The following is a 26,119-nucleotide window of genomic DNA, read 5'->3' on the forward strand; positions in this document are numbered from 1 at the left end:
GAGCGACCAGAAATTAGTTATTACGTAATTATATTACAAATGGGTAGATACTTCAAGCCTTTACCTGCCTGTAAGGCGCTACCTTTATATTCAAACCTACTACGCCTAATTGCTGTTCTTTTGCAGCCTGGGAACCCAAGCGTCACAAATACGAAATTCTGCTTGATAATGAACCAGGAAAGTACATACGGTTCCCTAACTGCACGAGATGGTTCAGTTGCCTTTGAGACGTGCAACGGGCTTAGATTTATTGTTCACTTTCGATCGTGACTTCCTTTTCAAACAGAGCAACCCTATCGTTTAATGCAGGTTTATAAACGCATAACAGTCATAGGTGTTTTTAATCTTTTAATCTTAATCTTTTCTGTAAATAACTTCAAGTCGATGCGCAATGGCTGAATACTTCACTGATCAAACAGCAAAGAATAATCCTGTTTAAATTAACCACAATTAAGCTCGTTTGATACGGACCTAGTTTCAGTTGAACAACATCACACGCGCCCAGTAAAGTATTTTTTTTCACAATGACTGCTACACGCACAATAAGTTGTAAAACTGTTGTAAAATAGCGTATAATGCAATGTTGCAAGAAGATTATGCAGCCATACGCTGTGTGCTAGACTTGGGTATGTGTAACTGTAAAACAAAAGTCAAATGCAATATAGGGCGCTGTATAGTCTGGTTTGCTTTTGACCCATTGGCGCTTTTAATGCAGTGTCACATTTCCCAAGATCCCTTGGATAGTTGAAAGGAACAAACAATATCTCAAAAATTTTGCCTTTTGTAGGGAAGCCAGTAAATTAATGCCAAATTTTAACAAGGTGCAATTGCGTAAATTAGAAGGAGTTATTTCTGCTAGTCATTATTAAATGAGTTGAGTTAAGTTTATTTCGCTTGGGGAAAAAACATAGCACGAAAAAATCGAGAGTTAATTTATCCTTTATATGTCACACACCGGAACATTCAAAATCAAGTTTAGTATTGTACAGGCTCTATTGAAACTGTTTCGTGCGTAATACTTGCTTTTGCTGGGCGATATCCCAAAAGCATACAAGCGAAAACTAAAATGAAACTCTTTTTTCTATAAATTAAGTTCTCGCATCATAACAAGTTGGTTAGGAACGGTAGGCTATTGCGACAAAATGAAACATTGGTTTATCAATAGTGATGACACTTATTAGGTAAAGCTACAGCGGGGAAAAATGAAAGGCGTTTTATCTGAAACTGTTTTGCCACGCATTTAGTAGACGAAAAAATCTGCGGTATTTGCTAAGCGTTAATGAGAAATACTAATAACCAGATGACCGGAAACTACACAATATGGCAGTCAGATAAAAGTTTCCTATTCATTTCAACTGAAATTGTGAGCGGAGTTGTCAAGTTTCAAGCCTTTGCTGAACTTTAATCTGGCAATAACGTCGAAATCATGTATTCTGTTGCCTTATTGGACCATTGTTTAAGCCCTAAACATCCACCATCCTCCAATTAAACCGAAAAGCTGCTTCCTTATTAATTTGCTGCGAATGCTGCTTTATCGGCATACTGACAATTTTCCTGGTAGCGTATAAGAGAAAGAAATATCAAGCTGTTTGTGGGCGAATACATTATGTGTAACGAAATCTAAAAAATTGTAGATTCGTGTATACAATGCTGTTACCAGTTTGTTTACACTTTATAATTTATTTTATAAGACATTCGCTATAAATGATTAGTTAAAGTGAACGTATAACAAAGTAAAATCCAGGTTCAGTAGGGAAGAGAGTTCATGAGCGAAAAATGGGTATTAGTTTGCCAGTAGTCAGTGTTCTATGTTTTGTAAGAGATTACTACATAATTTTTACTGTTGATTTTGCATCTTTCACAGCATTTTGAAACGACAATAATGCATAGCTTGACAGCTTTTGCAGTTACTTTGCTTTTTGGCGTCGGAGTAGCCAAGTTTTATTATCCAGGTGGGATTTTTTTCCATGGTATATTAAACTCCTGGCTAAGCTAGATTTTTAAAAGTTTGGTCCGGATTTCTGACTTGCAAGTTATTTTTTGGTCGGCCCACAATTTTAAAGTGTTTTTTTGCGCTTTTTAAGTATTTTTGCAAACTACTGTATATTTAAAACACAGAATAACTTTGGAACACTACATACGGATCTGTTCATAAGTTTAATGGTGAAAATAACGGCCCAAATAGACGTAAAAAGCAACATGCTTTATTGTTCAAACGTTTCGGCAAATGCTCATGCCATCATCAGTGATATGAAGGCCACATCAATTGCACCCATTTATATACACTTTAGTCGCATAAAAGAATGATAAAAAGGTGCGAAACAAGCGTCGCATAAAAACGATAGATAAAAAGGTACCCAGAAGCGAGGTGAAAGCCACCTGCGAGTGTGCGTCGAAACGTCCGAGGTGTGTCAACACCTTCAGGCCAACAAAGACCATGTAGTGGACTTTAAAAACCCGGAAGTGCTTGGGACAGCCAGGGACCGCTATCGACTAATGTTACTGGAATCAATTGTCATTCAACGCTATAAACCGGAATTAAACGTTGATTCTAAGTCGGTTCCTCTGTATTTGTTTAATACCTAATTAACTTATTGCGTATTTTTGATGTGACGTGCTGTCCTACTATTGTTTCTTTGTTTGTAAATATATTGTATGTCGTAGTTGCTCTGCACCTGTTTGGTCAGACGCACACTCGCAGGTGGCTTACACCTCGCTTCTGCGCACCTTTTTTATCTATAGTTTTTATGCGACGTTTGTTTCGCACCTTTTTATCATTCTTTTATGCGACTAAAGTGTATATAAATGGGTGCAATTGATGTGGCCTTCATATCACTGATGATGGCATGAGCATTTGCCGAAACGTTTGAACAATAAAGCATGTTGCTTTTTACGTCTATTTGGGCCGTTATTTTCACCATTAAACAGAATAACTGTTTTGCAATTTTAAACAAAGCATTTGGTGAATATCAGTAAAATTTTGACAACGGTATTTTTTACCCCATCTGCTGTTTAGTCTGGAGTTGGGTTGGCACCAGGACAGACATGTTATGTATAAATTTATTTTTTGATATATTTTATTAGTTACGTCCATTGCATTTGTTAACTTGCCAGATTTAGGGTCCCGGACAAATGCAACAACCAGCGCAGCACAGCCCGAGTTATTTTTCCAAGGAATTTTCTCATTAATATTTGTTTTACATTACCAGCAATCTACTGCAGTTTGGGATGTTGGAAAGACAAACCTTTACATCACGCCATTACGAGCATGGAAGGAAGTTACTTGCTGGACGGAACTTATAAGAAACGTGACATGGCCATTGAAAAGTGTGCCAGGATAGCATTTGGCTGCAATTACAAAGCGTTTGCAATACAGGTGGGAAGGAGCGGGTTTAACATTGATGCAAATACGAACAAAGTCCATAAGCGAGCAATCCTTAATTGTTTGTTGCAACAACCTTGACGTCCAAAGTCTATCAATTAGAGAGTTAGAGCGATATTTTGTTATCAACGGTTTTATTGAAAACAATTGCATTTTTTCAAAAACTATATGAGGTATTGGCGTAGCCTGAACAAAATTTTGGAAGGGGCCAAATTATTACGATTATTTTTTGGAGGGGGCAAATAGTTGTTACTTTTTGGAAGTGTGTGAAGAGAAGAAATGTTCTTCTTGGTCCCATGTCTATGCCAATGTATGAGAATTTAACTTTTACTTTAGGAACCAATAAAATTGCAGCGATAGTAGCTTTCTTCGAGCTATATTAATTGTAAAGCCTTTGTATTCGTAAACACTATTGGCCTCGAAAACCAATATCGAGCAATTTAATTTATGTGTTTTTCAGAATGGTGGACTGTGTTCGACTTCATGTGATGCTATCGACGACTACAGCAAGTATGGTGCTTCCAACAGTTGCAAAGCAGACGGGAAGGGAGGTGTCAACGCAAACAACGTTTACGAAATCACGAAAGCCGCAAAGGGTACGATTTTTATATGATTTTGAAACATTTTTAACATGGTTTAAACACCAAATGCTTTTGAGTACGAATCCAAATCAGGTTATTTGTCCGTGGTTGCTGTTAAGACTGTTTGGATGTGATTTATGTTTTAGGGCCTGCAATTGTTAGCCGTTTGTTAACCTTGGGAAAAGCAAAACATTTGTACGTTTAGAATAAACAGTGAATCACCTAATGGCGTTCTATACCTCACGTTTTGGGTTAGCAAACCAATACTTAAAATAATTGACCCAAAACGCATCTGCAAGAGAGATTGTACTCTGTAAATACATTTTACTACATCTCAATCTGCAAATATTAACAGCATTAATCGTCGTAGCGCTAGCAGTAAATTACATTCAGTAGACAGAGAGGCTATTTTTCAGCAGTTTTGACCTGATATTTGTCCCGAAAAAGAGATGCATTTTGAACTGACTTCAACACACTTCAAGCCATTTTTGTATCATAGTTCGTCTGAAAAACCTGGGTTGTTGGAAGGACACCATACATAGAGCAATTCCAACAATGGAGAAACTACATAAAGTTCTGGATGGCAAGTACTGGACACGGAAGGAGGCCATAGCAAAATGTGTGCAGGCCGCATACAGTTGTGGTTACAACGTTATTGCTCTTCAAAACGGTGGCTGGTGCGCTGCATCAAAAACCGCAGGATTAACTTACAAGAAATACGGCAAATGCAATACGTGTAAAGCTGGTGGTAAAGGAGGGCCGTGGGCCAACCAAGTATACAAGATTGTGGTGGTAAAAGAGAAGTAAGTTATATTGGCTACAGTAATATGCTATGGTTTGCCTAAATCCCAAAGAAGCGCGTCTATTGTAGTATTTGTTTTTCTAATTTATATAGGTTGGTGTTTTTCTTGCATTAACGCGCTGCAGCTACACCGTGTTATAAAGCCTTATGTAACTGCTGGGGCTCACAAGAAAGTGAGGTTGGCGCATTGTGGGTAAACACGACTGGGGATAGAACGTTGGCGGGATAAGTCAAAACTAACTACCTGTGTTAGAAAAGAGTGATTAAATCTACCCTGTAAGGTCAACATATGTAGAATTTAAAGCATTTATTGCAAGGCAAATAGCAGCAGGATTTGAAACCACGCCTACAAATATCACAATAGGTGGAAACCTGTGCAGTCCAACTTCACCAATGCAAGGAAATAAGCAAGTTTCCTCGAACCAGTAAGGGATGTTACTGTTTTGGTGGAACACGACTGTACCATACGGAACGCAAATTCTACTTCCCAGGGCTTATTTAAACAAATAGCGGAACTATTCGTTAAATCGATAATTTCCACATGCGATTAGAACGCTGCTTAGCGGTTTGTAGATATGCTTTAGCCTTCGTTTTATACGATGGTAGTTTTGTAAATGATTAGCCTGATTCACCAACGGCTGCCAGTGTCCACCGAGTTTGGATAAGAAATCTACAAACTTGACGCAATTAAGTGTCTTCCAGACCTATAATATAAAATTCCTGTGTCTTTATAAAAAACAAACATCTTTTATGTCAGTCGTAAATAAATATCAAGTGAACCTTTATCACTACATGGCCTTCAGTACATACGTTGATATGTAGGTTATTTGCAAAGCTGTGTGCATTTGTATCTACGTCGTAATGTAGAGTTTTTGACATTTTAATCCTTTTGTTCAGTGGTTCCCAATAGGGGAGGAATTCCACCCAATAGACGAAGTTTGAAACTTCAGGGGAGAAATTGCATAAATGTTTTGATGTGGTTTTAAAATAGACACTTTAGCTCTAGGAATCCGACTTGTAAAGTTGATGAAATAATTTCAAATGATCTTTGTATGGTTTATCACCTACTATGTAGTCTTTAGGAAAAGAATAAAAATGTTTTGAATTGTTAAGGGGGGATTTGCAAAAGGTTGGGAACCACTGATTTAGTTAAATAGGCCAAGATTGTATGTTTTCACCTATTATGTCGTAACAATGATCAGACGCCGCACTCTTATCGTTAAATTAAACAAGTTTACGATTTTGACCATTAGCGGGGTACGCTCGTTTAGTAAACTTGTCATTTCTTTGTTATTGTAGAATCAACAAATAAAGATATGGACCAAACACCCATTCGGGAGTTCCAATGGTAAAGAATAAAAAATGGCAATAAAGTTAATTTACACAACTCGTGTATTGTCTTTAGCAAATCAAGAACAGTTGATAGTTGTTACAGGTTTATTTCGTATAGCACGTTGCCTACCGTACAAAAATAGATATGTGAATGTGTAAGAATGCAAACGAAAAGCAATCGGTATAAAAATACTTACACGCGGTCTACAGTGATTTCAAACACACATGAAAATATAGCGAGCATTTTGCATGCACTTGTGTCTTTGGCACAAATAACTTGTTAAAAAAGGAACAAAAATCGCTTTAAAATCGTTAATTCCGCTTAAATCAGGACTTTTTTTACTCTAACCAACAAATGTAAACAATTGTTTAAATAAGTTTTTGGCATACATACAAAAGTCGTATATTCCCCGATCTCTTTTCGTTTTTAAAAATAGTCCAAAATATTGTATCTTTCACGTAACTAAAGTCACAATGAAAATGCTTAATATCACAACTGTAAGAGAAAGCGTTGCGTTTTACGTTTTTTTCAACCTCTCAATGCAATCCATAGGCATAAACATTTTTAGTTTTGTTTAGACAAATGGACGGAAAGTAGATCTCACATTCAGGATGATAAAACAAAAAAGGTTGTCATGGGTCAAAATCATTGGATTGTTAATATTTCTTTGTTCGATTTCAGCTCAGGGTATAAATACACTGTTCATCAAACGTTTTCAAAAGTTTTGCGTTACATTTGCCTAGTAGTGTTTTCGGTAATCTGAGAGTTTTTTTTTTCTCTCAAATAAGTCAAATAAGCAATATTCAATTAAAATTACAAGAAGTTAGAGTACTGCTTCTCAACTCTAAATCCGTTGACTCAAATTACGAAATGTTAAACTAAGGCAATAATGGTCCGGACCTCAATCGGTTGAAAACACCAAGGTAGAGCATAAGAGAAGTATTTCGCGATTCCCGTAAATTTGCTTTTACTTTAAAACATTGGTTGTCAAACTTTTTTATTGCCAGGACCAAATGGTAGTTTTTTAAGTGTGTAGAAAGCCGCAAAAACGAAATCTTGAGAAAATCACTAAAGATTATTACCTTGAAAGCTGAAATAGCAATCTTTGGTGGTTTTCTTAGGTTTGGTGGGAGCCGCAAAATAAGTAGTTGGGAGCCGCGTTTAAGAATCACTGCTTAAAAACGAACCAAGACTCCACAAAGACCAACAGTAAGTAACACAAAATAATAAAAAATGTTCAAATATAGGGAAAAAGTCAAACTCTACCTTAACAGAGTCTAAAAAACGGAACTGACGAATAAAAACAAAATAATAATAAAATATACGATACTTCAGTAAATGCACAGCAAAACCTACACACCGTGACGTCACACTTCAGAGGAGTGGTCGTAGGCGTGGTTCTCGGTCCCGCCCACTTCCCGTAACTTTCTATTGACCAATTCCAACATCGGTATCTCTTCACTTCTTTCCTCACTGGGAACGGTTACCAGCACTTTTGGAGCGCGTCCACGACTAGAACTTCGATTTCGTCGGGACTTGGACTTTTTCGCCTTGGTCGCTGTTGACGTCATAATGGGAGCGAGTGACGTAGGCAAAGGCCCGCGCGAACCTCTGACGTCATCGTCACGGTTGAATTCCGGGCCGCCGATTACGGTTTTCGAGAGCAAGCTGTCGTTTTCGGCTAACTTACTTTTGACCGCCTCGAGGACCCCCATTCTAGGGCGCACAGTGGGGTAAGCATCGGGGTCATCCTCAGTGGGGGGTTCTGGTGGGGGATGGTAGACCTCTGCTTGGACTGACGTCATTTGTGGTTGAATATCAGATTCGAATGTAACTTTTTGTCGAGGGCTGGAGCTACGGCTGCCTTTTTGCACAGTGGCATATACATCTTCCGTTTTTGTTTCTAGATGTTTTAAATATCGCAACATAACTTTTTTTTTTTAATTTAAGTTATTTGTTAATTTGTTTTCACTTTTTTTTTCTCACTCCCAATTTTTTTAAATTAAATTCTCTCAATAAAACTACGGTTAAAAGTTTTTCAGATTTTTTAAACTCTAATATGTAGTTAATTTTTTAACAAACCTTCTATCTCTTCGACAACAATCTCCTTTGGTTTGGTTTCCAATTGACTTGAAGATATCACCGGTAGTGGGCGCGCCGGAAACGTAGCTTGACGGGGACTCCGTTTGCGAGTTCGACTTCGAGGAACAGGGGTGGTATCCGCGGCAGATCGGGTTTGTGGTTGCGGCGTATCGTCCTCGCGTGACCCAATGTCGGGTTGAGGTGCGGTGTCCGAAGATTTTATTGCCGAAGACCGGTTTTGGCGCCGTCGTTGTCTTGAACTGCAAGAATCGTACAAAATGGGTTTACAACGTTTTAATAAATTGGCTCCAAAACCGGAAAACAGTGTTTGGTGCATTTGGCAAATATTGTATTTTTCACACAGATTGAGTTTTACCTGATGCTGGTAGAGGCGCTCGGTTTTTCCTGTTCGCCGTCCGACTCGCTGTGAGAATAAAACTGCAATTTTCCGTCCAACATTTTCAGCGCGTGAATCTGAATGAAAAACCCTATGTTGTACATACACTACTAATGAAGAATATAATGGCCGCAGTAAACTAAAAAACCTTTTTATTAGGAGTATTAGACGTTTCTGTAAATGCTCATGCCATTGGCGGCGATACAAGTCTACGGCTAATGTCATTTTTATTGAACTTTTAAACAGATCCATGTATAGTTTTTCAAAAGCCACTATTTATAATACTTTGGGTTAGTTACGAAGCACAAATACTATGATTGTTAATATGCGGCAATTGGGTACACTTTATGAATACAAAAATATAAATTTCGATTTGCTTTTTCCAACAAAAAGAAATCTTCAATTGTTTTTGCTGAGGTCCAATTTTCACATAAGTTTGAAAAAGGGCCATCTAGATATCTTTAGTTTGGATTCAAGCTACTGTTGTCGCCTACCTACAGTCTTGTAGAAGTTTCACCAACATAGTCTTATTTTACACAAGTCCACATACCGATTTATTGCCGACGTCGCTCGCTGAGCTCATTGGACGTTGTTCCGGAACACCAAACATCACTTCCGGTTGTTGATCACGTGTTTCCAACTTTGATGCGACAGATTCGTTATCTGAGTGACATGAAAACATTGGAGTCAAAAATACAAGTCAGTATTGTCATTTTTTTTATTCACCTCATTTTTATTTAAAGTTATTATGAGACAAAACTAGATTGAAACCTAAAAGGAATCAGAAGCAATAATCTAGGCCAGAGTTCTTCAACCTGCGTGCACCACAACAGCTACAGGAGTGCATGGCATCTCAAAAATGTATAAATGTAAGTAATTGACACCGTGTGACAACTAAGTTTTTGAAAAACATCAATTTACATTTGTTTTTCAATTTGCAAGTTGAACATTTTCATTACACACCTGTAAAACGGTCAAAAAGACCCTTGAGCAGCACCAGTTATAACGAGTACAAGCGATAAAAAAAGCAAAAAAAGCACTGGCCAATAAGGAACTCCAAATTTCAAAGGTGCAAACACTTAATAAGGTGTTAGAATTGTACTTGGCCGTCTTACCATCCAATGCAACGTAGTTACTGGGGAAATAGCCTTGTCTTCCATCACTCAACCTCTCACCGAACCACCAACTCTCCCCGTCTTTGTATAACACCTTTATGACGTCACCACGATACATTGTGAGGTCATCAGAACGACTCGCCTGGTAGTCGTAAAGGGCGACCACCTGTCAATTAAAACAACGTAGCATTAAATACATGCTGTTACCCACAGAACGCTATTTGAAATCGGATTTTTTACCGTTTGTTCTTCTCTGATAGGTGTGGCGGTTGTGACCTGAAGTGACCTCCTGCCCTGGTCGTCAACGGCAACCGACACGTCAGGGCCGACTCCTGTGCGGTAGGGACTTCCACCGACTAGAAAAGAATAGCAGTATACAACCCGCTTAATAGTATAGAGATATTACAAAACTAGAGACAAAGAAAGACAAGAAAGGGGCCCTAACTTTTACCACAAGCCTTAAAGTAGACTGTCCGAAAAACTGACTACCATGCAATAACATTCAAACCATATTGATAGTCAGTAGGTCATCACTCATCACAATGGACAAGATATAGTCATAAAACGCAGCAAGCAAATCTTCAATTACAAAGTGCTCTACAGGCTATGTATATTGCAGAAATTGTAGTTGGGGTCGGGCGTAACCAGCGGACCTTACTTGTAAATTATAGCCAAACTAGTTTCAAAAGACTGGAGTGCCATTGCCTGGCTTTACTAGCTATTACATATCTTGTCACAAAGTGCACTTATGGTGCCATATAGGTCAAAACAGAGTGCATTGTCTGCAGCTAACTTATCATGGTTAAATTGTCTGGGAAAATGGAGAAACAACATACCTGCTGTAAATGTAGGTCGCCACCCCTGGTTGACTTCAGCCTTGGGTTGGTTGGCCGCTAGATGGCGCGCAATCGCCCGTGCTTCAGGGCTTGCGTGCGGCGAAAGGTAAGCAGGCTCCAGACTGGAACCCTACAAAAACAGTAACAAAGATTAACGATTTAGTTGGTCGAAAATATTACTGTAGCAAATACATCATATTGCAAACGTTTTAACAACGTTATGTACTTCCCTACATACAAGTTGTCAGACAAAGGTTTTCAGTTATAAGCTGTTGCTGCCAGGCATAATATCAACCATACAGCAACACACACCTGCTCAAAGTTTAGAGGCCCAATCATTCATTATCGCACAGTGTTTTCATCGCATTATGACACGTTTGTGCCTAATTATTTTCCTTTGTTTATCGTGCACTGTACTCCGCGCATTCAGTATTATTTACCCTGATGAAGGCGATCTGTATAGGACGTTGAAACGTCGGCACAAAAATACAAATGCCAAAAAAGCAAGAATACTTAGATTGCATGTTTACCAGCGTGCTGTCAAAAGTTGATCCCCAAGTCAAGTTGCTGTCGTTGACACTGTATGGATCTTGGGTGCTGTAACGATTGGGGGCCAAATACGAACCCCCAGGGGTTGGAGACAGGGTCCGAAGTGGGGCTGGACCCCGTGGAGACGATAAGGTCTAAAAATGAAAAAAGTTATTTTCGTTTGTTAGAAGGATGGATATAGAAGCCTATGTTTATGCATGCAGGAAATTAGAAAAAGTAAGGATAAAAATAAAAAAATAATAAAAAACTTGGATTTAATGCAAATTAATAAAAATTCTAAGACAAATAACATTCACCAGTTTAGTTTTGTCCATATTTTAATGTTTTAAATTTAACATGACATAAGCAGAAAAAAATGAGGCCAATGTGTTAACAGCATAGAATTACAGACGAATCCGGTTAATTGCATACCCAATTTCCCAGGCTGTTTTATTTAATAAACTGGATTTATATTAATCAAAATTTTTTCGAGGATATGGGATACAGTTTTACAACCACTATGCAAGTAAACGGAATATGCTATTACCCGGATATGTCCGTACATGAATTCGCTTTTATAAATAGAAACATGCTGAGGAAAAAGTGAAGATTATCAAAGCTTTAAGATGGCGAAGGTGTCAATGATAATTGAAAGGGTTAAAGTGTAGAAGATATAAAGACACAACTTGGCCTGTTTCACGTGGCTTTGAACTAACGTCTATAACTTTTAGTTAGAAGCATGCCTTTGCTGTACAAAAGTTTTCTGGCCAAAAATTTCTTTGTTACATGCTTATATTCAAGTAACATGTGTTATATGCTAAATATTTTACAAATTTAATAAACAAATGTTAAGTATGTTCATTTTAAATGGTCGAAAGCATGAACAACTAAATTAAAGTTATGAAATTTTTAATTAAATTACTGTGGGTCAAGTTTCAATCATTTTTTGCTTAAAATTTCAATGGTGCCTAACCTGATCTCAAAAAGGCTAAAAAATTGGAAAAAGTCCTGCAATTTGTATGCATTAAAATAAATACAATTTTGAAGCATTAGAAAGCCGTTACGACTCTTGCTGTGGTCCTTTTAAGAATTAATCATGCTGTTAATTAAACTATTTTAAAATGCATTCTCATGCTTGTGTTGAACAGGCAGTGGCAATTATTGTTTACCGCCAGTGAGCGCTACATGCATTTACTTTTAAATTTCTGCCTCCTGCGAAAGCACTTAAAGCCATAGCTACAGGTATAGCCTTGCGCGCAGAGTTCCATGAACTTCCACCCAGTATATCTTCATCAGGCTGTGGTGCCGAGAATTTAAAACATTAGCGAAATATGTTTTGAGATGACAATATCTATCCTAAACTGATCGACCGTATAAGCTAATGTAGGCCTATACGGCACTCCAGTTTGTTGGGAGTAATATGTGAAAAGTCATGCCTCATCAACCTGTTCGATGCCACAACTGGGCATTAACGACATGGCTTTTCAGCTTGCTGCTCCCAACAAACTGGAGTGCCGTAAAAGGCAACAATAGCTCACATGGCCGATCTCTCGTCACCAGCTGCACTGATGAGACCTTATCGGTCAGTGTGCACTGTCTGCAACCTATTAGGTATTTGCTCGACGTTCATCAAAAAATGTTTTTAAAGATTGCAGACTTTACACCATGTTTATGGATTTTATGATAAAATTCAAGCAAAGAACGGCAATTTGGTTTTACTTGTTACCGAAAAGATTCTCACCCATCATAATAAAATTGCACTTCAATTTAAAAATAACGAAAAAAAAAAAGAACGGCAGTTAGAAATAACGATTGCAAATCTTACCATGACTTGGTCAAGCTGGCTTTTAATCCTCTGCACCTTCGAAGTATTTCGATTTTCAACAGATCGGTCCAATGCTGAACAACATAATTACATCACTTAAACGGCAGGCAAAAATTTACGTGTTCAAATTTCATTTAAGGACAAATGCATTAAATAGTCGTAGTGTTGTGAATCATTCTGTTTTCTGTATCTCATTATATTAGCAAGCATTGTGGCATTCACTGTTGTCAAAACTTGGGAATGTAAATTAAATGGCTTTTGCATATTGTTTAGGCTAAAAAACACTATTTGCATCTTGATGATAAACATAACACTTACACTCGACTTGTAGGTCCCTCGCCTGTTGCGAAGTTCCAACCACGGGCAAAACGCCTGCTCCTATGGCCGCCACTATAAAGGAAAAAACGTGTTAAGACAAAACCTAGCGAAAATGGTTTTGCTAAATCAATTTTTAGCAGTCACAATAGTACACCCATTGCTTTTGCATGAACTTTGTAAGATTATGCATCTAATATTCGAAAATGTCAAGAAAAATGCGGTGTTGTAAGTTATAAAAGTAGAAATTTTTGAAGTACTGTCCATTCAAAAAGGACAAATCTAGGGAACAAGGGCAAACCTGACTATAGGACAAAGAGCTGGTAGATACAACTATAGTGTATAATAATATGTTCGTTCATTGCGCATCGCCATAAACTAAGCACGTTGCATATAAAAGCACCAATTTGTCTAAAAAAGGCTCGAAATTGATTTTTTGCCTTGTATTTACACTCAGTTGTACGAGATATACATTTCACCCTTTGATTCTTTTTGAATAAGTGAGACTGAGGATGTCCACAGAATATGTCATATTTGTCTCGTTTTAAAAGACATGCAGCTATATTTATGTTTCACTTACTTTTATCAACATGAATGGTACTTGCTCGTGCTAATTACCAGTTACTTAAGGTAGTAACTTACCGCTTTTGTCGTAAACATATACCAGCACTGGCATGTTGGAAGAAAAGCAACAGAACGCCACCATGTGGTCATGCGGGTGGAAGTTGACGTCACGAACTGACCGTGAGAAACCGAGTTCGTTGTAAATTGCCACTTGGTCGCCTAGCAACGAAATAAACAATCAGTTTTGACTTCTCTCGATTGGTTAAAAAAAGCCTACCAGAGTCGCTATTCCACACATAAGCACATCCATCCTCGCTCCCAGAGATCACAAAAGATCCGCAAGATGTCAGTGTGGAGCGTAGGTGCTGTCGATGGCTGACGGCTCCGTTTAAACGCAACAAGGTATGGCTGAAACAAATGGACCGAGCATGGTCATACTAGCGATACAAAGCGTTTTTAAGCAACTTTTACGAACTTTGTTTAATAATAGGGAAAGTATAAATTCGATGTTGTCTATCTCCCAGTTAGTCGCGGAGAAGCTACTAACACCATATTTCACGGCAGACTCACATTAAGCTACATTTCGATAGGTGGCGCAAAAAGCTGAATTATTAATTTAGCAGCTAAAGAGAGGTAGGGTTGGAAAGTAAGTTTTGAAAATTTTACATTAGGTGTTAGATTACCCTAATTAGGTTTTATATTACCCTAATAGCCCCAATTGTCAGCAGTGTATGAGATATACGGTTTTAAATAGGAATTTGTGCAATTTTCGCCACTTATCGAAGTTTAGCTAAATGTGCGGCTACGGTGAGATATGGTGTTAGTAAGTTAGATTTTTCCGTTAATCGTGAGTTAGCGTAAAATCATTTCGGTTTTACAAATACATTTACGGCGAATAATCCACTGCTACGTCATAATTATGAATGTGACGTCATTATCAGCCGAGCATTTAATATGCAACTCCTCCAGTTTCAAACGATCGCCATTAAAGTACAAGATAGCGACACAAAAACACAAAAGCACTACTTACATCCTAACATCTAAGATCCTCATCACCGAATCCCTGCAGTGAAGAAGAAGTTTATTGTTCCTGGGATGTACCTGGATGTTGTTGATGCAAACTCCTGATAACTCGCGGTCCTCATATTTCTGGAACAAGCAAAGTTTTAAGTTTTACAGGTTCTTTCAACTTTGGATAACTTTAATCTATAAGGCAACTGCAAGTGAATATATTGGCCTAACTTCTGCAATAACTGTAAGTTGATTTTTCGTGCAATTTCGATAATATGCAGGGATCATAACCTGTGGGTAATTACTCCCAAATTTTGACAATTTTTTTTATAGGCAATCACATTTTATTTTTTATTTTCGTGACGTATTCCTTCTGTGACGTCGTAGGTTAATTTCTTTTTTAGAGGAGTTAGATGAAATTCATTAGGTTGATTTCATGGCAATTAGTTATAGAAAGACTATGAACCACTGGGATAATGTATCACTATTAGCTAAATTATACAGTAAAAATGTTTTTGGGTACAAATAAATATCTTTAAATATAAGGAATGGTTTAATTTCTATTTAAGATTGCTTAAATCAGGGGTTTGGTAACTTACAGTTTTCATGGTCCACGACACTTTGTAATTCCTTCTCACTTTTTCCTGTGCGTGACAATTCCATGCCAGAATCATACCGTTGCTATCAGCACTGTACAAAGTTAAACCTGCCGAAAAAAACACACAAGTTAAAACACATACTAAAAAATGTTTTTTTGCAAAACGTGACATCAAGTTAAAAGATCCAAACGGGTCGGGATTAAAAAGGTGTACTGTATCAAACAATAACAAGATTGTGAATTTGAGTAATGATTGCTACTGACCGGATTTGTCGAAGACGATCGAGTTGATAAAAGATTTATGTCCGTCAAGTTCTTGTAACATTTCAGCGGTTGCCGTAGCAACGTTCCACACGCGAATCACACAATCGTAACCACCTGCAAACAAAAAACAAATAAAATACCATAATGGCTACACTAGCCAATACGGCCAATATCTTGTCACCAGCTGCACTGGTAAGGTCTTATAGGTTGAAACAGTGTGTACTGTCTGCAGCTTATTTACCAATAAAATAATACATGTTTGAAACAAGATTTTAAACTTACGTTTTTAAGCCTAACACTGTGATTATACATAAACCTAAACTGCACACCACACTCATTGAAAGAATGTTATTTAACTAATTAATTATTGCAAGGGCTATGGGTATTGTGATAAAATGACATAAAAATAGCTGAGCAACGTTAAAACGTTAACGAGCGCACAATAGTGGATCCGGATTCTATGCGTGTCAGCTACAGCGTAATCAAATATATCTTTCCGTATTTAAATTCAAAATCAATGCATTAAGGCGGCAAAGTCCTTGCAAATCACAAAAACATCTAGAAACCATTTGCTTAGGTTTGTTAAATTTTACATTTTTAAAACACTTACACAGGCCAAAACATGTGCAGGTCATAGAGTAAAAAAAGACATTTTGTTGGTTACCTGTAGCAACGACGTGCTGTGCAGTGGGGTGGAACGCTGCTGTGTAGACATATGCGGGATGAGGGAGAGTGTGTGTGGACTTACTTTTATCCTTGAGATCCCATACTCTAAAAAGACAACAAGAATATTGCTTTATTGTTAAAAGCAGAGGTCCGCGGGTCAAACGCAGCCCATTCAATTAAGATTGTGCGGTACGTAACATAGTAATAACAAGTTATGTTATGTAAGGGTTCACCTAACCACGTTGAATAAATTTTGCCAATTTTCTGATAAAAGTTCCCTGGTTTTCACTTACTGGGCAGTCCCATCCGCAGATGCTGACACAACTCTGTCGTCGTTGTTTGACCACTGGATGTCGTACACGAGCTGTTGGTGATTGTTAAGGCAACCCATCTCTGCACCGCCAGGTATTCCATACACTGGAAGTTGGAAAATAAGTTTTTACTATATGATCTAGTATTGGTAGTTACAAGTGATATCTTTTAAAACTTATGAAACATAACAGAAAATAATGAAACAGTCTTACTAAATATTTTGACAAATTTCTGATTAAGACATACAAATTTTTTGATGGTGACATGTAACTGTAGTTTTAAAGGCACCTGTCGTGGGTTCGAATCCCACCGGAGGCTAGATTTTTCTAGCCTGTGCCTTGCCATATGGGAATGCTTGGAAGACCGGCTGATTCGGTATGGCGCCTTTAATAGGCCTGGCGCACTATGATTTAGTTTTAAAATGTCATTAAAAAAACGATATAGAATCCTTAGTTGTTGGTTTGATAAAACATGAAACCGCCTTGTACTTATTAAACTCATTCTATTTTAGAACGTTCAACAATCGCCAGTGGCATCTTTAGTACCATTTTCTGATCTCCACATACCCAGCACACAAACTCTATGGCAGGTTTGGTTGTTAAATCCATTTACTGTTCTTGAGGAACGTGAAAGAAGACTTACATAGAATGGGATATGAGTTTTCGTGCTTGCAAGCCACGGCCAGTCTTGTCCCACTGTTGGAGAATCGAATCGAAAAAGCACCGTCTGATCCGGACCAAAGGCGTAAAGCCACGGCGTTCGGGATTTTGCAAGTCTTAGAGAGAAAGAAATAGAATATATGCAAATTCATTGACTGATTTAAAAATTTTTTTGTTTCATTCTTAGTTTTTATTGACATAAACAGTGATTGTCAATGACCGTGCTCTGATACTGTTTAGTATAATCACTCACTCCAAAGATGATATTAAAAGAACTTCATGTTTCTTTAAAAACATAACTGCCTCCTGCAGTCAATATAGTGTAACTTAATCATGCCAGAAATAGCACTAACACAGATTTTACCTAATTCAGACAAAACTTGAGGTACAAATGATTTATAATGTGGCAAGGCTTTAACTAATCGAAATCGGTTAATCCGGATCTTCGACTAATCGGGACATTTTTTTGGTCCAAACGATTCCGGATTAACTGTACAATGTTTTCTGTCTTTTTTAAGCGAAACATTTTAATACAGACCTGTCCTGGTAGGCGACTCCATTTTGGTTTCTTTTCCTCGTCCATGGCGCTTTTTGTACCGTCGGCAAATTGAAGAGAGCTGTGAAGTTGTTTGAAACTTTGGTTTCCCACCTCAGGTTGTGTCGCAAACATAGAGCGGGATGTTGGGTCCATCTGAACACGAAAATATGATCAATGCTTTTTAATCGCTGTCATTCTATAATATGGTATTAATAATAGTGATATGAAAACAAATACGCTAATATGTAGGCATAGAGGCCTGTAGAAACTTTATGATTTTATTAATAATTTCAATTTTATTTGTAACACTTTTATTACCTAATTTTTATTTTATAAGTTCAAATTTATTGGTATACATTTTATTTCATGATTTTTACTTTATATTTTAAAATTTATTTGTAAAACTTTTTTATCTAATTTTATTTTATATTTTTAAACTCATCCTTATATAATTGACCTACTGACTAAGTGAATTAAAAGTTTTACTTGTATAATTTAAACCTTTTAATTTAAAACCTCAAAAAATGGCTACATGGTAAAAAAGTTAAACACTATTGCAGCCAAAAATTATATCTTTCCAGCAATAACAATGGAAATCGTTCCAACAACACAGTGAGTAAGTACTCGAATTTAAATACAGTCACACAATACAAACTACAAGCATTAAAAAAAACGGAGTTATAAACCTTTTTGCCAGGCAATCGATTTTACCAATGACTTTGTTTGATAAATGTCCTTATAAACGCTACAAACAACTGTATAAGTGTCCAAACAAACACAAAATAACCATAAAACCAAATACGCACCTTGTCGGGCCTGTTTAGCGCCTTGAGGGTGACGTACAAGGTGGCGGGGTATTCCCTTCTGGGGACGTCCCTCCACCAGAAGTAGGCAAGCTCCGATTGTGCTTGCTGTTCGTTGACGTGCATAGTTTGCATACTGGGTGGGTGGAACAGCTGAAGACGTACTCTGCGCCCGGTGTTAGGCTGACCAGTTGAACCGACAAGCTAAAACAAATAGTTAGCTGTTTTGGGTGGTCCACAGAACGTTAATTGTATTTGGTAATATACTGAAATAGTTGCATATAATTCATTGAATATTTAGTACGAAAAAACTCATGCAAGCGGATATAAACGGGTGTAACTGATGTGGCCTTCATATCACTGATGATGGCATGAACACTTGTCAAAACGTTTGAATAATAAAGCATGTCGCCTTTTACGTCTATTTTGGCCGTTATTTTAATCATAAACTTAGGTTATTGGCCATTTGTTGTTAGCTTTCTGTTATTTGATATCACTCCTCGAAATTCTGTATTCATGGAATAGATTTTAGGCCAATATACTTTGTGGATGCTTTCCTAACCTTGTTAAAAACGGACTGGTCCACGATGTTTATTTAGTTAAACTAGTGGACCATGGCCTGGTTAGGAATCGCTGCCTTAAGCTGCGGTCTTAAATTGTTTGCAAAAACGCACAAGAAAATATATGGGAAAGGGCACAGTGCATATCTAATGCTGTTTACAGTTCAAAGTTTTAAAGTGTAAAGTACTATAATCAGTAACTTTCGATAGTAGTGACCTTTACTGACCTTAAGGAAAGCCCAGGCCACGTTGTGCCAACCTTTATCTACGTCATCTTTGCCCTTTCGTACGTTGTTTGCTTTCGTCACACTGACAAAATCGCGGATCTGAAAAGCACGTGTCGAGTTACGTCACAATACTACTTCCTTATTGCATCCGATTAGCTTCCGGTATTGCGTGAAGAAAATGAAATTGGATTAAAAATAGAAAAGATCGTCACATTTATTTTTATTAATGTAGTTTTGAATTCTTAACAAGTTTGCTGCAAAAAATTTTGCCCGTTTTTACAACTTAATAATTTTCCTAACTTACAATACTAAACACATACCACAAAAAACACCATAGGACTTGGCTTGACGACTCGGGGATTGACTGGAACCAATGAAGTTGCGTCATCATTTTGCCGCTGTGCCTCCTCCTCGTGCTGACGTATCAATGACGTAATCAGGCTGTCAAAGCTCTCGTTGAAGATTAAAGTTTCTTCCCACTTGGGCAGAATGCTCTGGTGGCTTCGGAAGTCATACGGTTGCGTCATAATTGGAAGCACGTGCGTGATTGCGTCACTCTCATAGTATGACGTCACGCTGCGGGAGCTGTGATCAAAAGTATGTTGGGAAATTTTGACACTTTTAAAGTTTCCCAAATGTCGACGTATTTTCTTCTAATGCAGAAAGTACCTTGTAACTAAATATGTAGGTTTCCTTAATTGATTTTTGTGAATTTGAGAAAAAATGCAGTTCTCGAAACAAATCGAAAAACGCAACAACAACTAGTTTTCCGCTAAACAAAATGCCCTTAAAGTTCTAAATCAAGTCTTTTTTTGCGTATAAAACTTTGTAATAAAAACAGACAAAAACAAACAAACAATACAGTAAACCTCGGTTAATCTGGACCCGTTTGGACGAAAAATTTTGTCCGGATTGACCGATGTCGATTAGTTAAAGCAGTGGTGGCCAACCTATGGCGCATGCGCCTAACTTGGCGCATTGCATGATTAGAAAGGGCGCATTGTCTTCTTTTGATAATCATGAAAATCAAATTAATAAACTAATAAATAAATAAAGTAAGTCAGCCCTATTAATTATATATACATATATATATTCATGCACAACATTATTCAAACATATCGTTATTTCCACTATTCTTCTTGCAGTTAAAAAAAGAAAAAAATATATAATCACCAGTCACCAAATTTTTTGTCAGTTTACAATTGCGGCTCGTTCCGGTCAAAGTATATGTAAAACACAAGTAGTCCAACCCATTGTTACGCGATAGAGCCTCATGGACGTCATTTTGTGTCCAAATTAATACAGCAGGTATAGGGAAAAACACATAAATATGGCGCATCCAACACAGTATGTTAAAAAGTTGGCGAATGGTATGTAGAAGGTTGGCCACCCCTGAGTTAAAGCCTTATCATATTACAAATCATTTGTATCTCAAGATTTGTCAGAATTGGGAAAAAAACGGATTAACCGAGGTTTACTGGATTCAAACATGTGGCAGAAAGTATGGCTACAGACGAGTTAAAAGCGGAAAAAAACGACACAATTACCCAAATTGACTTTCCCAAAGTTAAGATTAAATACTGAAATATTACCTATCGCTTTTCAATAGAAACTGTCCAGTGGAACCGTCCACCAATGAGACCCTTACAACGGGGTGAGATATATACTTGAGACTTGCACGCAAGTGGTCGCTCTGATGTACAGTAACCCCGAGGACAAGGCCATCATCTTTCTTCTGTTGTTTGCGTGCCTTTCTTCGTGCTGTCCGGGCCCTTCGACTGCTTGTAGATGGACCAGCCTCGATGGTGTCTTGTTGGTCGTCTGGCACAACTGGGATGTCATCTGCTTGGTCCTCTGCTGTGATTGGTTGCTCATCTTGTGTAGGTGTTGGGTCTTCAGGAAGATCTGGGATTGGCCGATTAGCCTTTGGCACTGTTAAAAGTGTATGGGAACGGAAAAGCGTGAAATGTGAATGGAGTTATAGTTTACGGCTTTTCAATCTTTACCCCATACTGTACAATTTTATACAATATTTTGTTTACCAATTTCATTGACTAACACAATCGAAATACAAATAGTTTATACCAACACTGCATCCCGCCCATTTAACCATATTAAAAACCAAGCAGTAAGAACTTCCATCAATGTTTAGAAGCCCTTTACAAGTTAATGAGTTATATGTATACAAGTTGCAACTATAGTCAAAACAAGCCTAAATGACACCCAAAAGTAAAAAAAAAACTAGGATACCTCGCTTTTTCTTCTTTCGTTTCTTTGTTGTAGGAACTGGTATGACATCATCACCTTGCATCTCATCTGCTGTTTTTGTGATAATTGGTTCTGGTAAGGTCCTTGGTTTCGGCACTAAGTGCACAAACAAAATAGAACCATTTTCACAAAACATTATTCATTTTTTCATCAGTTGTCCCCAAAGGATTAAATGAGTCCCACAAGACCAGGAAAAAGTCTTTGGTGTTCTCAAGTGAACTTTTAAACCGTTTTCTATGTAAATTTTCTATGTAAAGTCTGTAACTGTGTCTATGGCAAAGTTGATAATCTAGTTGAGACCAAATATTAAAATATGTTATTTTATCAACGAAAGAACTTTAACATTTAATGTCTGCTTTCAAATACGAAGCCATCTCAAAAGTGTAAGAAATTCGAAGGTTTTTATGGAATAAATAGGAGATTAAAACAAACTGAGTCATGTTTGTTTGTTTTCTACTAGATCTTAACAATGTAAAACTAATCATACAGCAAACTCGAGTAAAAAACGGTAACCAATTTTAACCATAAATCATCAAAAATGACATTTTTTTGTAAAATTACACAAAGGGTTTGAGAACCACTGGTATACAGGTTATAAAAAGTTCTATGAATTATATATTTTGCTTCTTAATCTTACCTGGCTTACTATCACTTTGGTCATCATCATTTCTATCTTCATCAATATTATCTTCACTTGTAACAGCTGGCTTGGAAGTTGAAGGTTCCTCATCAGACTGCACATCACCTGGTTCATTGCTGATTCCTTCATCTTGACTTTTCACTGCTTCCTCATCCGTAACCCTGAATTTAAACAATCAAAAACTTGTTAAATACCTGCTGTTTATTCATGCTACATAGCGACACAATTCCACTGAAGAATCACCAAGCAGCAAATAGCTGCACAACATTGGAGCATTATTGAGCGCAAAATGGTGGATGGTACAATTCGTGGATCGTGACTAAACATGCTACTGCTACACCATATTCTGAATGTTGGTTGACTAACTTAGTCACATTTGGGTTCAGAAAGAGCATGGCTTTTACATCTTAGTTTCTATGGGTGTTTTTTTTAATTTAAGAGGACACTAGAGAGCATACTCTTTTATTGCACAAATCATGCTTTTTTTGTTTTCATGATATTGCATTGTTAATCTATTTGCACATAACATTATTAGAGCAAAAAACAACTTTTGTATGAGAGACACAGAATCAGGAAAACCTCTAGTTATCCTCTTTAGGGATGCCAATGCCTGAAAAAGTTTTATTTTTCTTACCCTTCTTCTGTCCCACTAGGCCCAGATGCATCAGCTTGTTGTTTCACCAGATTTGCTTGCTCATTGTGTTTCTTGCGAAACTTTGGTATTTTAAATTTCGGGAGTTTTAACTTTTTATGACCGCTGGACCCTTTTACTGGTGCCAGTTCTTCAACTTCAGCACCACTTTCTTCTTGTGGACTGCAAAAAACATGAAAAATCCACTAGCACTATAAAAAAAGCTTTTTAGTGGATATAAATGGATGCAACTGATATGGCCCTTCATAACACTGATGATGACATGAGCTTTTGCCGAGACATTTGAACAATAAAACATGTCACTTTTTGGGTCAGGCTTTTAATATGGGTTATATTTTGAGCAGTCTCAAACACGCCAAAAAAGGGATGATTTGGTTTCAGCTAAAGACAACTGAACATGTTTATGCTTTTTCACACGAAATGTGTACAATTAAAGAGTGCTGTGTTATAAACTTATATATACACTACCTCAGTGCTCTTCAACCTTTTTTGGTTTGGTGAACCCTTGAAGTTGTTGTGACAAACTCATGCACCCTATTTACTTAAAAGGTAAACTGAGGTTAAAAGCGACATGAAAAATCAATATGCATATCATCATGTCAATTAAACCGAGTGGAGCTGCCGAAGTTTTACATACTGTCGTTGGGAGTTTGAGTCAAATATTAATGGTTCCTTAAAAGTTTCTGATGCATCCTTGTATACCCTTTCATACTGGTGCACCCCATGCATATTTTGGTGCACCGTGCACACCGGTTGAAGAGCACTGCACTACATTGTAAACATAGTCATACAAACACAATGCTTTTTCAAGAAAACTAAACCTTCATCTGTTTCAAAATGATTTTTGTAATTACTAATATCATACCTTACATGTTGCTGCTCATTATACTGTTCATCTGCTAGTGTCCTAATAACATGCGATTCTGCTCTCCATAAAGTCTGTTCATCACTTAAATCGCTCATGTGAAGTGAAAGGTCAAAGGCTGAAGAATCATTAGACTCATCCGCATACTTTCTTCTACTTGTATTTAAATGTACACCATGTGCTTTTGATTTGTGAGGTATTTTCCCTGAGTTTGACTGGAATAATTCTGGTGGGTCTACAGCCGTGCTTGGCATAGGATAAGTTCTGCTTAATGTTGATTCAGAGTCACTGTGAATAGCTCTCAATATTCCTGAAGTACTTGCTACAGACTGCCTGTATGAACTGCCTGTTTCATGCACTGTTATTTCCTTTGACCACTGTACTTTCCTTTTTGTATCTAGTCCACTGAAAACCATTTCTTGAATGCTGTGTTGTACATAAATATGTTGTAACCCAAACTTTATGCAATTTGAAAAGTAACGACAAATCAGTCATTGTTTTCTTTAGAACACTTCAGTCAGTCTGGTATTTTTCATGTTTAAGAATTCACTGATTATGTGAAAATCAGATGGCCATGTCATGAACTATCTGTAACTAGAATCATTTGCATTAAAGACCAGGGACTGAGGACAAATTTTGTAATATGTTCATACATTTTCAAATAATACAGTTATAGACACAGTTAAAAAGGGCAACAACCAAATACATGATATTTCACTTTACCCCGCATTTTCTTCAGATTCAACTGGTTTGTCTTTATCTTTGTCAATATCATCTTCTGACTGATCGTCTGAAACAAATTTGTTTTCATCCCCTTTATGTTCATCATCACCATTAAACGTATTGTTGTGTATGAGGGGATCATCTTTAGTTAAACTTCTCTCCAAATCTTCAACCTTTAAGAAAATTTGTGTAATTATTCAGATTTTTTTAGTGTGGTAGTTTATTATCTGAAAGCAGTGATTCGCAACCAGGGTGATTTTTTAAACTTGAGGGAGGATTTACTTGTAAATAGACAATTATGCTCTGGGCATCTGACCTGTAAAGTTAACAAAAGACCCAATTTGATATGATCTTTGTATGGTTTAGCACAGTGGTTCCCAAACTTTTTTCTTTTAAGGCGCATTTTAGAAAAAAACAAAAATTAGTAGGCGCATAGAGTTCATCGAAAAAAGGTTGGGAACCACTGTCTTAAAGCAAAGCAAAACTAAATGAAATATAAAACAACATAATTTTTGCCTAGGTTCATTCTCCTTCAGTAACTTTCAACATAATTTTATTAAATGTGTCGCGCACTAATCTGTTAAAAAACAACACAACATACCACTTTTTCAGGAGTGTCAGCCAAGGGTGGGTTCCTAAATACAAACACAACAATATATCTCAATAAATTATATTTACACAAACCATGCAAGTACAGTTGTTAACTGCTGTTAAATATATACATGTGCAATTGAGTTTACATGTGACCTACCTATCTTTTGATCTAAATCCTGGAAAATTACTAAAGATTCCGCGCTTTGCTTCTACAACAGAATTTTCTGGAAAAATACATAGAATTGGGTTATTCCTAATTAGAACTCACAGTCCTACAATTTTAAAATAAGTCGATTAAAGCTAATGGAAAAACAGATTCTTTTCTACATTTGAGTATTTATTTCAAAAGATACATACATTTATAACACACATACCTGATGGCATATTGCATCAATGTATTTAATACTCAATGTGTTGGACACTGGGAGGCATCATCAGTTGACACATTAATGCCATTTTAGTAGAAACACACAAATACAAGATTTATTGAAGAACAGCATATGCATATACGATTAGCTAAACACTACAACCACAAAACAACTGTAAAAAACAGAAAACATGCATACTATTATACTCCTCAAAATAAATAACTGAATTTGTAATGTTTATCACAAGTGTGGATACAATATTGGCTAAACAGTTTATTTTTGGAAATTATGCAGCTGTGCTGTTGTAGTGTTACATGGGTAAAATGACAAGCCCCCAAATTACTCGCAAATAAGGGGCGAATCACTAAAAAGGCCCAAAATATATTTAGCATTTTACTGTCACCCGCTCTAAAGTTTCAAGCTAAATTCTGATAAAGCGCGTTTGTAAATTATGTGCACCGCCTACACTGCTACAAGCAAGTAGCAACACAAATTTTAAAAAATATACACTTTTTCATTTAAACAACATGTACTAAATACCTAACTACTGGCGTTACCACGTTAACCTTTTACAACACTGAACAGGCATTTTTGACAATTCAATTGGCAAC

General features: G+C 37.1%; 2 protein-coding genes and 1 long non-coding RNA gene across 7 annotated transcripts; 2 read left to right on the forward strand and 1 right to left on the reverse strand.

Annotated features, from left to right (window-relative positions):
- Positions 1 to 402, forward strand: LOC145229386 (uncharacterized). The gene is made up of 2 exons (XR_013860430.1): positions 1 to 70; positions 127 to 402. It is a non-coding gene; the product is annotated as an uncharacterized LOC145229386 (long non-coding RNA).
- Positions 403 to 1,869: 1,467 nt separating this feature from the next.
- Positions 1,870 to 6,152, forward strand: LOC145229377 (uncharacterized). Of its 5 annotated transcripts, none has more exons than XM_080094702.1 (5): positions 1,870 to 1,952; positions 3,210 to 3,376; positions 3,843 to 3,978; positions 4,463 to 4,766; positions 5,130 to 6,152. In XM_080094702.1, exons 1-5 carry the CDS (start codon positions 1,883 to 1,885, stop codon positions 5,170 to 5,172), a joined length of 720 nt encoding a protein of 239 aa, XP_079950828.1. In that variant the 5' UTR covers positions 1,870 to 1,882; the 3' UTR covers positions 5,173 to 6,152. The 5 variants fall into 5 exon arrangements, with proteins under 5 accessions (XP_079950828.1, XP_079950827.1, XP_079950829.1 ...); XM_080094701.1 differs by lacking the exon at positions 1,870 to 1,952 and adding an exon at positions 2,757 to 2,962; XM_080094703.1 differs by lacking the exon at positions 1,870 to 1,952 and adding an exon at positions 2,757 to 2,962 and having other exon boundaries at positions 6,065 to 6,152.
- Positions 6,153 to 6,188: 36 nt separating this feature from the next.
- On the reverse strand, positions 6,189 to 25,696 carry LOC145229365 (jouberin-like). The gene is made up of 30 exons (XM_080094688.1): positions 25,515 to 25,696; positions 25,298 to 25,364; positions 25,148 to 25,181; positions 24,547 to 24,719; positions 22,941 to 23,120; positions 22,304 to 22,467; positions 21,649 to 21,762; positions 20,991 to 21,330; positions 19,719 to 19,983; positions 19,399 to 19,497; positions 18,615 to 18,815; positions 17,809 to 17,961; positions 17,254 to 17,386; positions 16,593 to 16,716; positions 16,298 to 16,404; positions 15,634 to 15,747; positions 15,371 to 15,477; positions 14,791 to 14,909; positions 14,038 to 14,168; positions 13,839 to 13,979; positions 13,200 to 13,271; positions 12,882 to 12,955; positions 11,059 to 11,211; positions 10,529 to 10,658; positions 9,933 to 10,048; positions 9,693 to 9,858; positions 9,128 to 9,240; positions 8,557 to 8,654; positions 8,181 to 8,440; positions 6,189 to 8,001 (listed from the first exon to the last, which is right to left on the reverse strand). Exons 1-30 carry the CDS (start codon positions 25,522 to 25,524, stop codon positions 7,466 to 7,468), a joined length of 4,494 nt encoding a protein of 1,497 aa, XP_079950814.1. The 5' UTR covers positions 25,525 to 25,696; the 3' UTR covers positions 6,189 to 7,465.
- Positions 25,697 to 26,119: the final 423 nt, after the last annotated feature.

The sequence above is a fragment of the Phallusia mammillata genome, chromosome 5 (genome assembly GCF_965637545.1).
Source record: "Phallusia mammillata chromosome 5, kaPhaMamm4.hap1.1, whole genome shotgun sequence".
Taxonomy (NCBI): domain Eukaryota; kingdom Metazoa; phylum Chordata; class Ascidiacea; order Phlebobranchia; family Ascidiidae; genus Phallusia; species Phallusia mammillata.